This window comes from Rattus rattus, chromosome 3 (assembly GCF_011064425.1).
Source record: "Rattus rattus isolate New Zealand chromosome 3, Rrattus_CSIRO_v1, whole genome shotgun sequence".
Lineage (NCBI taxonomy): Eukaryota > Metazoa > Chordata > Mammalia > Rodentia > Muridae > Rattus > Rattus rattus.
Genome location: NC_046156.1, coordinates 185,576,157 through 185,592,278, shown reverse-complemented (window position 1 = coordinate 185,592,278; position 16,122 = coordinate 185,576,157). Strand labels below are relative to the sequence as shown.

The window sequence follows — 16,122 nt, the reverse complement described above, 5'->3', positions numbered from 1 at the left end:
ACAACAAAAACGTCTTAACATGAAAAAGAGAAGACTGTTTACATAGGATGTTAAGGGAGAAAATTACATAATTTTATTATGATCCCATAAGATACACACACACACACACACACTTTTTTAAAGAGTTTATAATGTGCTATGTATTCACTATATTGTTTAATACACTGTGAGAGAACACTAGTATCCCCACTCTGATTATGTAAATTAAATTTCTGGTGATGGTGAAGTAGAAAAACAGACCACTCAACTGGTTAAGGTACAGAAACTTCCACTGTTACTTGGTAATAATATCTAAAACAAATCAATGACTATTCATTTTTTGTAAGCACCCCCCTGTCTCACGTCCAATTATGTCCACCTTTTCCCTTCAGCTACCTGAAATACAGCCAAAAATTATCCAAATACCTCAATCTTGAGTTATCAAAGCTTCAGATCAAAGCACTACATTTAGAAAGTAAAATCCTTTACACTAGACTCATCCTTTCTTCTTCAAAAGTTTTTAATTTTAGTGATGCTGGGGACTGAACCAGGACTCTTACATAAGCAGCACATGTCCTATCACAGAGCTACATATACTCCCCAGTTTCATAGTGCTGACAAGGCTTGTTCTTTCTGATCAATTAAGTCCCAGATTCAATGTTACATAGAAGACTCTTGACTTCCCCTACCAAGGTGGCTACTCAGTCACTTCCTCTTCATATTCTCTACAAAATACAAATTTATTTTTTCATTAAATGTTTTTTGAATCTTTCCACTAGGAGTAAGAGCTCAATAAAAACAGTTCTCCCCTGTCACATTAAACTGTATACTGTTCCATGAGCAACAACAATCTCATACAGCCACTCAAATAATACTAATAATAAATGAATGCATGTAAAATTTAAATTATCAGGAATAACTGAGAGCCAAGAACAGTGGTTAGCACACAGCTATAAACCCAGCAATTGTGAATTAAATGCAGAAGGATCGGTTAGGCTACACAAGACCCTCACTCAAACAACAAAATCCCAAAAGTAAGAAGGTCATTTTTCTGTAACTTAAGAAGTATAGTGTTGGGGGCTAAAGAGATGGCTCAGTGGTTAAGAGCCCTGACTGCTCTTCCTGAGGTCCTGAGTTCAATTCCAGCAACCACATGGTGGCTCACAACCATCTGTAATGAGAGCTGATGCCCTCTTCTGGTGTGTCTAAAGATAGCTACAGTGTACTTCTATATAATAAATAAATAAATCTTAAAAAAACAAAAGTACAGTGTTTAGAGAAAACACATACTGAGACAAGGAAAAAGATGAAAAATCTGCTTTCATTAACACATGAGTCCTTAAGTTTCAGACCAGCCTAGCCTGGGCAGTCTATTGAAAACTCATGTGTCAAATCAACCAGCAAAATGCCTTTTCAAGATGATGCATGAATACACATTTGTGTGTGTGTGTGTGTGTGTGTGTATGAATGTATCTATATATGTAAACACACACAGAGGAATGAGAGTTTATATGAAACTACTAGGTCTAAGGTAAAGTATTCACTTTTCTATAAGGAATGAAAACAACATAAATATGCCAAAAGATTCTGGAAGAAGTGAGAAGAGGAAGGGAATTAGTTTAAGGCAGCACTGGTCAACAAAAACCACTTGAAAGAGAGTAGTAGAAGCACATAGCCTCTGACCTGCCATCCTGACTTCAATTACCTGGATACACATTCTAAAAGGAGAAACAACTCCCAAAATTTATCCTCTAGAGGCTGTGTGAAGTGGCTCGTGCCTTTAAATCTCAGTACTTGGAAGGAAGAGGCAGTGAATTCAAGGCCAGTTTGGTATATACTGTGAATGCCAGGGTAACAAGAGCTATGGTAAGACCCTATCTCAAAATACTAGTATTAAGGACAAATATGTACTAGAATTTATATTACTGGCCATGACTAAATACGTTAAAAAATTAACAAGGAGAAGCAAGGGTCTCAGAAAGCTCAGTTCACTGTTGTAGGGAGGTCATTGTGGAACAGAGATACTCACATCATGGGTGCAGGAAACAAAAAGAAGGGGGTGTCTGACTGTACTGCATTCTCCTTTAGTTCCTTTTATTCTTTTGGACCCCATCCTGGCCACACTTTTAGGTTGAGTATGGCCCCTTAGTTAATCTTAATCCGCTTTGGAACTGGCAGCCTGGTCTATATGACAAGTTCTAGGCTATCCAGGGCTACGTAGTAAGACCCAGTCTCAATAAAAGTCAAAGTCTGACCTCCACAATCACAGACACACTGTGGCCTGCACCAACACACATACAAGTGCATTAAAAGGTAATAAAAAAAAAAATCTGTGAATCCATATAAAATAAAGAACTAAGTAACAGTGACTCATGCTTGAATTCAACTCAGTCTGGGCATGAAACCCTTAATCAATACAAAACACCCACAACTGGACAAGCACCTGTTAGGATGACCCTACAGAAAATTACCTGTACTAATTTAAAAAACAGCCTAGGAGTGCCTTGATACTAAATGGCACTTGCAGAAACATCATTTGTATTAAAATTGTGAGAAACTTACAAAATCCTCAGCCTCAAACTGTCTGCGTTCTCTTTTGTCTTCTTTCCTCCCAGTTTCATTGTCAGGGATGTTGTTTTCATGTAGTCCTTGGCTTTTTCCAGAATGGAAAATACTGCTACGAGAACGGGAATTTCCACCATGGTATCCCCCTCGATGATTTATGTTTTCTGTACCATTTCTGCCATGCGTACGCCATCCATTTTTTTCTTTCCTCCCAAAATTACCTTTATTTGATAACAGTAAAGTAATATAAATTCAAAGATAGTTACACTTAATGACTGAATAGCAATCAAAACATCCTAAAGATTATGAAAAAAAATGAGTTCTATTATTCCTTAGAACATTACCTCCATTAGGACGTCCAATACCAGAATCAAAGCCATCTGAAGAATTGTGTCGTCGACGACTCACATCATAACGATTTTCTGTCCATGAAAAATTTTCAGAATGCTTCTCAAAATTCAATGATGACTGCAATAAATACAAATACATTTATTTATTAAACCTAAATTTTAAAATCAGTAACACACCAACTTATAACTAAGTTTATAAAAGGTTAAGAATACATGCAGTTACTTCTAAGGTATTTGAAATATGTATGAAAATAAACATTGTTAGTCTCTCTTTTTCTGCTTGACAGGAAAGAAATTTTAATTTTCCCTGAAAATTTCAAGAACTACGTCTATTTGTCCAATAATAATAATAATAATAATAATAACAATAACAATAACAATAACAATAATAATAATAATAATAATAATAATAATAATAATAATAATAATAGCAATAGCAATAGCAATAGCAATAGCAATAGTAACAATACAATACTCCAAGAAAAGCAAGTTAAAATGTGCTGGCTTTTCTTGTAACAAAGTATAATATTCTATATACTTCATTCTACTTGATATAAACATTTTCATTGTTTTATTCTACAGCGAGAGAAATTAAATTGTCAAGGGTCGGAGAGATGGCTCTGGTTAAGAGCACTGACTGCTCTGAGAAAGTCCTGAGTTCAATTCCCAGCAACCACATGGTAGCTCACAACCATCTGTAATGGGATCCCATGCCCTCTTCTGGTGTGTCTGAATAAAAAATAAATCTTTTTACAAAATCCATGAACAAACAAGAAAAGGCTTGTCTAGGTCTAGAGAAACGAAGAAAGACTGAACAACTATTTCAGTCTTTTCTATTTCTAAAGAAGAAAAATGTAAACAGACCTTACTTTAAATGACTGAAATACCATACTGCTGAGCAAGACCACCTTTACTAACAGACAGAATACCTCTGACATGTGACTTATAATGGCTCCATAGACTTACCAATGACTCGAAATCTTTTGCTGAAAGCAAAACTTGTACTTGGCCTTATAGATATCCTATGGGTAACTAAACAGGGCAAGAAGACTTTGCTCCTCTGCCTTCACAGTATCTACCTCCTTTGCTGCCTTTACCATTGAATTTTATCTCTGCTCAACTATCCACATAGATATCTTAGTCATTTAGGAAATGTTTATCCTAAATTGGCTGTACGGATTGACAATGAAATCCCCAACAATCTCTTTTCTTTTCCTCAGATTAATGAGGATGAAAAGGTAACCAAACCTCTTGAAAGATTCGCAGGGACATCATAACTCTGTGCTTACATATATGTAAGGCTCCTTGATACCCCATATCTCTGACCACCTGAGTGAAGCCTCAAGGTCTCCACCTAAAACTACAGGGGTACGCCTGTACAGGAATGAACATGTACGCTAAGCATACTCCACCAACAGAGCTATAGCCCCCATCCTTATGTAATGTTCTTACAGTAAGTACAAAACTATTCAATTTCCTTAACACAGCCTTAATACACTAAAGAAGGTGAAGATAAAAACCACCAGAACACTTAACAAGCATCAATAAAACCCTGTATCATGACTTTCCAACAAAAATTATCTGACATCATCTATCAATACCTGTAACAGGGGCTAGAGAGATGGCTTAGCGATTAAGAGTACTCAATATTCTTCCAAAGAACCCAGGTTCAATTCCCAGTACCCACAAGGCAGCTCAAAGCTGTCTGTAAATCCAAGATCTGACACCCTCACACAGACATATAAAAAGGACAATAAAAAAAAAACTATAGTAACACTCAGGAGTGGTAGTATATGCCTGTAATCCCAGTAACTAGCAAGGCAGAGGGATCTGAGTTCTAAGATAGCAATGGCTACAGGGAGAGAACCAGTCTCAAAACAAAACAAAACAAAATCTAAAGCTAGTCAATGCTGCTATTGGATACACGTAGCTATAAGGCATTTGAAATAATATTGGTTCAAATTAAACTTCAATGGTTCATATTTAATTAAACTGACTCACAGAGGGATGACTGTTCTACTCACAGTGAAGAATTTATGTTCTTTACAAATAATTATCAAAGATACAATTTAAGAGATGTGGGAAAAACAGAAACTAAGTAACTGAAGCAAAAGCCAGATGTGGTGACAAGCACCTGTAATCTCAAGACTACAGATACTGGAGCAGACAAGTTTGGGTTGTGTGGTGAAAATAAAACCTGCAGAGATTATATAACAAGATCTCATCTCAAACAGAAAAAAATCTAAAGTCAGTATAAGCTTAATATCAAAACCAAATGTATCTATCAAGTTAGGCATGGTACTCCACACCTCACAATGTTTAGGAGGCAGAAGATACCATCCGTGAGTTGTGGCCAGTCTGATTGTTAAGTCCAGGATAGCAGGTGGGGATGGTGAGACTTAGTTGTAGAGATGACTAAGCTACTAAAAGCACTAGCTGCTCTTATTATAGAGGACCAGGGTGTAATTCCCAGCAACCAAACAGTAACTTTAACTCCAGTTTAAAGTATCTGACCCCCTCTTCTGACCTCCATGGGCACCAGACACCATGTGGCAAATACAGACATATAGGCAGGCAAAACATTCATACACAAAAAATTTTCAAAAAATATTTTTAAAAACAGTTTATAAGCCATTACTTATTTAGATGAAAAATTATAAACAAGGAACTTTGAAGTAGATGTTCATTAATCTAGTGCTTGCCTAGATCATATGCAAGGCCCGTGGTCAAATTCCTAGTCTCGCACATCCACACTCAGCCATACCCATGAGAGGGGGAAGCAAGGACTACAACCCACACACAGAAAGCCAAAAGATTTTAATGACACACCTCCCAAAAGGGATGGAATGTTTTATAAATCTTAATTTACTTCCATTAATGAGTTATTTATTTCCATTAACAAATTAAATGTCTACCTACAGAGAAATAAGAAATTAAAGTGACATTGTGTACATGAATGCCCCATAATAAAACTCATTAACTCTTAACTTCACAAAAAGTTCATTTACATATATATGCTTAAAGGAAAAAGTGATTTTTGGACTCATCCTTTGTTTTTATTAGCATATATTAGTTCTATATAATGATGAGTTTCATTATAGCTTTCTTACCCTTAAATTTTGATATCACTCCCATCACTCTCTTGTCTACTCCTATGTTTCTACTTTTACAGTTTTTTGTGTTGTGCTGACCCAATCAATGCATTTCATTAAGGTTGCTTAGAGTACCAGAGTGAGGGCTTTTTACAGCAGCATGGGCATCTTAACAGTGCTACACCACTGAAGAAAATGCCTGCTTGTCCAGCAACCATTGGCTACCAATACATTCTTGGGAGGGGTAGGTGAGAACTTGTGAGTCCCTCACCATTCCTAACACCAGGAGAGCAGGCAAAATGTTGTGTTTCACAATTGCTATGAATTCAGGAGTGACCAGCCATGCCATGCATGGAAGGCAGCATTCAGCAATATTCCACTCCTCCCCTATGCTTTCAGTCCTCTCTTGCAAGATGTCCCCTTAAGCCTTGAGGGCTGATATTAATTTATCATTTACATCCATAGTAAGAATAAATTTTCTATCCATTTTTCACTCAACACTCAAGAGTCATGTTCTACGATTATTCAAGCTGGCCTGAACCTGCTGGAAATCCCTTCACCTTATCCTTCAGATAACAGGTGTACAATAAACTCAGGTATATTCAACATTTTAGTTAGGTCGTTTGCTTTCGGACAGTCTATTATGTAGCTCTGGATGTCCCAGAACTCAACCAGGCTGGCCTTGCATTCCCTGCCTGCCCTGGCCCACTACCCTCTGCCCCTGGAGTGCTGAGCCTTGCCCCTCAAATAGCTTCTGAAGGGTTGGGAAACAATCCCCTCCACAAAAGGAGGAAAAAGCATTTTATCAAACTCAACATTACCTATTTGTGACTGTTTAAAAGCACCTTAACTAAAAGAAAAAAAATCTGGCATGCTAGGATGAAAAGAAGAGCTGCTATTAAGGACACCTACTTTAAAGGACAAGACATTTAACATCACCAATTATATTTAGCTATGTGCTATGAGTCACAACTATTGTGAGGGACAATCTACTATGGTACCAAAAGTCTGTACACTCCTCGCTGAGCCCACCCAAAATACAAGGTCTTAATCATTTTATACCAGAGGCTGTTCAAACTTGTGTCTTTCTCAAAGGTAAGGAACAGAAGAAAAACCTATTGGACATTTACTCCATCACTAACAAAACAAAACAACAATAAAAACAACAAAACTGGAGTGACAAGTGTCCACTAAGTAGGGTATTTACATGCTGGGATCCGGGAATCAATCTCTTAACCCTTCTCCCTCTAGCTTCCCCCCATAGGTTCATATAGATACAACTTTTGGGTTTATATTGTGCAACAGTAACACCAAATGTTAGGTTACTTTAAGCTGCCTTGAATTGGTAATATATGACTCCAAGGTTATCTTGTCTGACCAAGAAAAAGAAAGTGTATCACCTACACATATCTCTACCATCCAGCACTTTTCCACAGCTTGGTGAATTCTGGCCACCTCCTGCTGCTGCTAGGAATATTGACAGTAACCTTAATTACATGTTGTACCAGACAAATTAAATGAATTTGGTTTCAGCATCAATTAATCAGCATTTAACAAAAGTGGAACATCATGTGAAAATTCAGGTTTAGTCAAGAGTATGTAGGGGCTGAGTAAGTAGGTAGTTGGAAAAGGAAATCTACCATGTGCCCACCCTGTGCATCCCCATTCAATTTTTTTTTAAGTGCTAAAAATGCCAATACCATATTGCTTTTCCCATGGACCATTTCTTTTTTTTTTTTTTTTTTTTTTGAGCTGGGAACCGAACCAGGGCCTTGCGCTTCCTAGGCAAGCGCTCTACCACTGAGCTAAATCCCCAACCCCATGGACCATTTCTTATAGTCATGTTTGCATGAATGAACACCAAGTAGCAACCTCCTCTGAAACAAAGAGAATGATTTTTTGTTTGGAGTTTTGGTTTTGTTTTGTTTTAATTATTTATTTATGTCACATATACACTGTTGATCTCTTCATGCACACCAGAAGAGGGCATTGGATCCCATTTCAGATGGTTATGAGCCACCATGTGGTTGCTGGGAATTGAACTCAGGACCTCTGGAAAAGCAGTCAGTGCTCTTAACCACTGAGCCATCTCTCCAGCCCAAGTTTAGTTTTTCAAAACAGGGTTTCTCTATGCACCCCTGGTTGTCCTGAACTTGCTTTGTAGCACCAGGCTGGCCTCAAACTCATAGAGTTTGCCTCTACCTCCCAAGTATTGGGATTGAAAGTGTGTACTACCATCACCTGGCAAAAACAGGTTTACTATAAATGTAGATGATTCTATAAACTAGATGCAAAGGAAGCACGCTCCCAGGCCCTCATTCCTGTTGTGAACCTCCAAAGACCTCAGAAAGCCTGACAAACCAGTACCTGTCTCCTTCAGTTTTACTGTTTGCTAAATCAGTCATATACTTGTCTCCCATCTAAGGATCTTCAGAATCGTTAGTCTTCTACTAACAACCCAAAACAGTAGAATTATGTTTGATTGCTTGCAAAAAAAAATAATAATAATACAATGCAGGATTTTTCAAAGTCTGCTGAAAAATTGCCAGTGTAGTAAAATACAAATAAGAAACAAGACACAGAAAGTTGGTATTCAAGAATATAATTGTCGGGCTGGTGAGATGGCTCAGAGGTTAAGAGCACTGACTGCTCTTCCAGAGGTCCTTAGTTCAAACCCCAGCAACCACATGGTGGCTCACAACCATCTGTAATGGGATCTTGATGCCCTCTTCTGGTGTGTCTGAAGACAGCTACGGTGTACTCATATAACTAAAATAAATATTTCTTTTAAAAAAAAAAAAAAAGGAGAAAAAAGAACATCATTGTCCATACAAAAAATGTCAAGATGGACTAGGGCACATATTGGTAGCAGAGTACTTGCACCTGATAGGCCCTGGATTCAATACCCCGTCACCAGCAACACACACAACAAAGTATGGACTAAGCAAGAATGCTAAATAGAACCTAACTTGAGATACAATATTACTACTAAAACCTTAATTTAAAAAAAAACTTAAAATATACTAAGGTATTATATCTACATCTAGCGAAATAAAGGATGGAATAATTTAACTTAAAAGACACTAAAGAAAACAATCAAGACCATATATACCTCTGTATATATTTCTCCAGTCCATCAGAAGAAAAGTAACTCAGAAAAAGATATCAAGAGGTCACACACAGAAACATCCCAACAAGATGGGAAGTGGACTGTGAAGAAGTAAATAGTAAGGACATGTTGAAGTGTATATGCTGTATTTCCAAAGTAATACAAATAAGACAAAATGTTTAGGATATGACCTTGTAGGTAACTGTATACTTAAATATTTTGTTACAAACTTGTGTGTAGTATTTTTCAGAACATTAGAACAGGACTGGGTATGTCAGTTACTGACAGTACTTTCTTAGCATGTATAAGATAATAACCTCAAACTCCACAACCACCCCTCCCCAAAAGGACTTTTTTTTCCTTTGAGACAGACCGTACAGTCCTGGCTGTCGGAGAACTCGCTCTGTAGACCAGGCTATTCTGAAACTCAGAGATCAGACTGTCTCTGCCTCCTGAGAAATAGTACTAAAGGCATGCTCAACCACAGCCTGGCCAAAAAAAGGGACAAATCTTAAAGTGAGTTATCTACAGGAACTTATACAGCTCTAATACTTTAGAGGAAATTATTTCTCTTCTCCTAACCTGTATCCCTATTTACAAGATGAGACTCTTTAGAATGAACACTAGACCTAAATACCGAAAAATAGTCTTTTCAGCACCACAACAACTGTTCTCTAAAACAGACCATATTGTAGAACACAAAGCAAATCTTAACAAAGACTATAGAACAAATGGGTTATTAATGAAAGAAAAATTTAACTCCTAGAACTAGGAACTGGGGATACAGCTCAGTTGGTAGAGTACTTATCACCAGATTTGGTCCCTAGCATGTCAAAATAGACACAGTACAGCACATGTAACAGTCCCAGTACACAGGAAGTAGAGGGAAGAAGGCCAGAAAAAAATAAAGATCATCTCTCAGCTAAAGAGTTTGAGGCCATTGCCTCGCAAGCGCAAGGTTCTGGGTTCGGTCCCCAGCTCCGAAGGAAAAAAAAAAAAAAAAAAGAGTTTGAGACCAGTCTGTTTTCAAAAACAAAAATAGTCTCTTCTATTTTCTCTGAACACTACTATACCTTAATAAAAATGTATATAAACACACAAAAACAAGTCTACATAGTATGTTATGTCCCACAAGGATAATTCAATTAACTGAAGTACTAGTCTGAATTTTGGGATTCCCTTATCCTACTAAAGATGCAATTAAAAGGTATTTTCAATATAAGCCTGCTTACATTGTTAAGTGTTAAAATAGTCTTAATATAACCACTGCTTTTTAACTATGGCCGTGAAAGAACAAATAACCAAGCTGATCCAATGTAATGGACCATACTAGGAGACTAAAACAGGAAGACTGTAAATTTGAAATCAGCCAATGCAAACCAAGCTGGGCTACTAAGTAAATTTGAAGCCACTCAGAGATACACAACGATCTTGTATTTTAAAATAAATTTAAAAATGGCAATGATACTCTTGATAGCCACATAATACTAAAACACAAATATGCAGTTTTCACCTCTAGTAGAATGTCATCGTAATGTGTTTTGTTTTAAATTTTCTACAACCAACATGCCTTTTGCCCTCTTTTCTTGCTTTCTTCCAATGCAGGAGACTGAACTAGAGGCCTTAGAGCACACTATACAAAGGGTCAGCCATCCAGCAAGGTCCAGCTCTAGCTAGCTCATCTATCCTTCTAACAATGCACTCCTGGGATCTTCTTTTTCTACATTTACTACTTTGAAAGTTACAGAAACCTGTTCACAGGGATTGTTTATCTCTTCTATAGTCAAGGTAACAGAATGAGATGGACTCCCTTACTGAACTGGAACTCATCAATTAAGCTGGGTTGACTCAGGGAGTTCCCAGGGACCTTGTCTCACTCTCCCCTAGTGCTGGAATTAAAAAGGCACAGACCAGATTTTCCAGGATGAAAATCAGGTCCTCATACTCCCACAGCAAGTCTTTTTAACCTAGAGATATCTGATCTCCCCAGCCCAAAATGCTTTGGTTTGGATTATTATTGTTTAAGGTGGTCTCACCATGTATCCCAAGCTGGCCTGGAGCAGAACTTGGTATACAGACCACACAGACCTCAAACTCAAGAGATTCATCTACCTCTACCTGACTGCTGAAATTAAAGGCATGTGTCACTATACCTTACGGAAATGTTACGTTTACAGCAGGCCAGATCCAACTAGGCTAAATGGGTGAAGGTGCTTGCTGCCAAGAAAATCTGAATGGGTCCTTTGGAACCCATGTGGTGTGAGACAACTCCACAAATTATCCTGACCTCCACATGCACACTGTGAAGAAAGAGATTTTTTGGGGGGGGGGGGGAGAAACGGACACATGAGAGAGCGCACTGCTTGGTTAAGAGCACTCGCTGCTCTTCCAGAGAACCCACATAGTAATTCACAATCATCTGTAACTCCAGTTGCAGGAGATGAGATACCCCTCTTCTGGCCTCTATGGACCCATGGAATGTGCATGGTACACAATACATGCATACACATGTACACTCATACATAAGAAAGTTGGGGAAAATATTAACAGATTCAGAAAAAATTTAAAGCAACTGCTTACAAAAAGAACAAAAGAACCAAGAAAGTATGAACTAGTTAGTAAAAAGGCAACTGAGACTTGTTTTAATTACATCAAACTATATACGAAAACACTATGTAAACCGCCCTAAGGCAGAGGCATAATCAGACACATGTAGTTTGTATTTTGACCACATGATGGAGCTAAAATACTACATATCTCAGGCACACAGCCAGCTGTAACATCGCCCTTAATTTATCTGTACATCATTCCAAACAAAAATCGAGGACTATCATTATACTGAACTAAAGAACATGATAGTAATGCTTATTCTATGTACTCAAGATTAAAAGGAGAGACATGATACAAAGAAAAATAAAAATCTCAGTAGAGAACAAGCAGTTAATGACAAACAGAAATCTAAGGTTGGTGACAGGACCAAAAGAAGAAGCTGAGAAGTTATAATTTAAAAAAAAAAATTACCAGAGAGAAGAATGGTGGCACAAACAAAGGCAGGCAGATCTGGGTTTCAGGACAGCCAGAGACATATAGAGCCTTGTCTTAAAAACATACAAAAATCCCCAAAACAAAGCAAAAGCTTGTATTTGTCCCTTTAAGGCAGTAGTTTTCAACTTGTAGGGAAGGGGGCCATCATGACCCCTTTGGCAAAACTCTCCAAAAATATCTACATTATGACTCATAACAGTAGCAAAATTAGAGTTATTAAGTAGCAGCAAAAATAATTTCATGGTGGGGGGGTTACCACATAATGAGGAACTACATTAATGGACTGTAGGCATTAGGAGGGCTGAGAACCACTCACTGCTTTAGGATAAGAAAAAGAAAACTCATACTAACTACTTCAGATTGACAACCACTTAAATTAATGACTACTCTTGAGAAGTAATGGAATATCTAGTTAGAAAAATCTGGAACTGAACTTGGGTGTCAAGCGCCTATAAGCTTAGCTACTGAGAGCAGAAACAGAAGAATGATACAAGTTCAATACCTGGCTGAACTACACAGAATGTTTGAAACTAACCTGGGCAATTTGATGAGATTCTATCCCCCCAAAAAAGGGCAATGGGCACTGTCACAAATATGTATTCCAGAATTCTGAAGTGTGATGGAGGATGTTTGAAAGTTCAAAGGTCATATTCCACCACATAGATTCAGGTCAATATGGGCTACATAAAACCCTATCTTTTAAAAAAAAAAAAAAAAAGCTAAAATAAACAAAAATTAGTAAAGAGCACTAGCTCAGCCAGAGTGTTTGGTACTGCCTGGAATGGTCAGACCTTAGGTTTGGGATGAGGAGTTACACTGTAACAATCCTCTGCCCTTAACCTGGGTTATTGATATTTACATAATAAGACTTAAAAACTTTTTAATGGCAATGTGACTTTCCAAATAGCTTTTGTTGATATGCTTTGTTAGTTAAGACTTTTTACAAATAGAGTAAGCCTTACATTACTTTACACAAAATGGCAAAAGGAAAGAGAAGAGTAAAAGAAACCCATGTGTACAAACTCCAAAGTAGGTTTTGGGGGATGGGGAGATTGCCTATAAAGTGGATAAGGTCTGAGAAAAGGCTAGCACAGATTGTTATTAACTATGCATGAGGAAATAAGCACAAAAACAGTAACAAAAATTAATCTAGGTTGGATATGATGGAACACACCTATAATCCCAGCACTTGGGAAGACAGGATAAAAAAAATACTAGAGACCTTGGGTTAAGAAGTAATTTTTTTCCTAACCCAATCCCTCCCTAACCATGATTATTAGTAGTGGCACATGGAATTCCAGCCCTTGAGAGACTGAGGCAGGTGGATCTCTTGCAGGCCAGTTTAATCTACAGAGTTCGAGGACAGCAAAGGCTGTACAGAGAAACCTGCTTGGAAAAACAAACAAACAAAAGGGAAAAAAAGTAAGACATAGTAGTGACACTTGCCTTTAATTCCAGAAGTTAGGAGGCAGAGGCAATTGGATTTGTTTGTCTAAGATCAACCTGGTCTACCTAGTGAGTTCCAGACAGCCAAGACTATAAAGTGAAAATCTTGTCTTAAAAAAAAAAAAAGGGTGAAATTTTAAAATAAATGACTCTCCAGTAAGTCCTCTTCCCTAACAATTTCAAGTCTTTTTCTCAATAGTCTTACAGTCTACAAAATAAAATGTTAATCATTTTTCTCTAATTCCAAAAGGAATCCTATGTCAAAAACATAGAATAAGTCTAAATCCTAGTCAAGTTTCATACTATCTAAAAATGAGCAACTTAACACTCTAAAGAAATTTGTACATGACAAAGAGCTTAAATGATCAGTAAGATTCATCTTCAAACTAAATTCTAATGTATAGGGAAATACACATTTTAAGGGAACAAATTTCCAAAATAAAAATTATTCTCCTGAGTTAATTTTTAATAAACGTTTATAAAAAACTACCTGTATACTAAAAGTACTAGATGGCTACCTGACCATAGTAAAGGCCCAGATTAACAAGCAAGCACATGATCAAGACTGGACGGATTCCTCTACACCACAAAGAAACAATGCAGAATATAGTTTTTTAAGCCAGATGCACTGTTTCTAGCAAGGAGTAATCTGTCCAATCTAGAATTTAGATTAATTTGAAAATACTTTTCTTAGTGGGATTTAAAGAGGGCATTTTAGAATAAGTTAGCTGTTATTAAACTAGGTAAAATAATGGTATCCTTTAACTTTAAATATAGAGTAGAAACAAGTTATTAAATTTGATCTCTGCTATATGTATGTTTAGTAAATGAAATATTTTTGGTCTGTGTCCCTGTAACTTGTTACAAACCTCCTAAAAGCTGTAGAAATCCTCAGGTGCTAAGAAAGTTTCTGAAAGGATTTTCCCAATAATCCTATTCATCTATATCCTTTATAAGGCTAACAAAGCAAGTACTTCTCTGAGTTCTGTAAGGCATCCTAGAAAGTTCATCTAATACACTGAAGAGGTCTGTGGGGATTCTGGTTTGTGATCAGTTAGTCAGAGGGGATATGGTGGCATAGGCCAGAAATTCCACCTGAAAAAAGAAGCATGATTGAAAATGCAAAGCCATCCTGTCCAAGTAAGATAGCCTCAATAAGTCAACAAACAACATTTAAGGACACCACTAACAAGTCAGTTATGAGGCTGACTCTCAACCTCTGTAACTCAATCATAATTATATTATAGGCTATCCAATTGGTGACCACTAAATATTGACTAGTGTATAAGAAAAAGAAAAATCTGGTCAGAGATGTTTTGTATTTACAAGTAGAAAGGAACAAAGAAGTGTGTTCTTCCCCACTCTCTTGTTAACACAAAGAGGAAAGAATAAGACAGAAGAAAAGAAAGGGGTGATGGTGTATGCCTGTAATCCCTGAACTTGGTAGGTTGATTCCTAACACTCTGGAGAATTTACCATATTTTGAAAAAAGATGCCACTTCCACCAGTGAAGTCTTGAATGTTAATAAACATAATTCATACCATAAACTATGGCCAGTCTTACTAATTTGTAAGAATGTGTATGTCTTGAGTCAATGTCTCTTTTCATTTGCTATGTATCTTGGGACAAATATGAGACTTTACATGTTTATTTTGTTTTTACCAACTTCTCCACTGATTGTTTTATGACCATATGTAGCGCTCAAGCCACCACCTACTCTCCAGTCCCCCTAACTGTAGACAAGGATTCTGTCCAACTATAAAAGGTATATTCCAAGTGAGAGTAGTCATGAAACCAGGGCTCTTTTTCTCTGCCCAAACCCATTCACAACTGAAAGTTCTATTTCAGATTTTTCAGGCCAAGGATATTAAGTTCCAAATTTCTCTTAGCTCAGCTACATAAGAAATAAGATTTTTATAATGTTAAAGTAGTATTCAAAGGAATTCTTCAAAACACAACATAAGGAAGTTTAAGCCTAGCAGTACCCTTCAGACACAGTAGAGATTTGCTCTACTCTGAACAAAGAACAGTAAGCTAAACCAATAAACCAGACAGCAGAGAGAACCAGGCAAACAACTAAGAAGAGACTTCCTTCTGAGGTCAGAATAAACTTCAAAGATAGGCCTCAAAAACCACCTTTTATCTAATTAAACTGAGTCAGAACAAGGAGCAATTTATGCCCTAGGGCATTGTTGAAAACAGCAACCAACCAGCAATTAATGAAGCCTAGAAGGAGGTGTGATATCAAATGAAGCAGACAGCTTTACAGGGAAATCAGTATACAATACAGAACCCCTAAAAAACTTCTTATCCCAGAATGACTGTGCCCATGTTTTTTACTCTGGAATACAATCATTTGACTTCTGTCGATAACAGAGGTCAGTAATTAAAATTCAAAAAACACGAAGTAGGAATAAATCTAAAACATAACATTCATGATATTATGATCAAATTAAATATCTGGCAAAATACTCTGCAACCTTTTAAGGTATATGCTAAGGTATTATTACTATTTAGCAGAAAAGCAATACAATT

At 37.0% G+C, this 16,122-nt stretch overlaps 1 protein-coding gene across 3 annotated transcripts in view; it reads right to left on the bottom strand.

Moving 5' to 3' along the window:
• Positions 1-16,122, bottom strand: part of Gpbp1 (GC-rich promoter binding protein 1) — a 65,143-nt gene that overhangs the window by 27,140 nt on the left and 21,881 nt on the right. For all 3 annotated transcript variants that reach the window (XM_032898901.1, XM_032898900.1, XM_032898902.1), the window contains exons 4-5: positions 2,889-3,012; positions 2,542-2,765 (exon numbers count right to left, since the gene is read on the bottom strand). In XM_032898901.1, the coding sequence (XP_032754792.1) occupies positions 2,542-2,765; positions 2,889-3,012 (348 nt within the window). The remainder of the gene's footprint in view (positions 1-2,541; positions 2,766-2,888; positions 3,013-16,122) is intronic.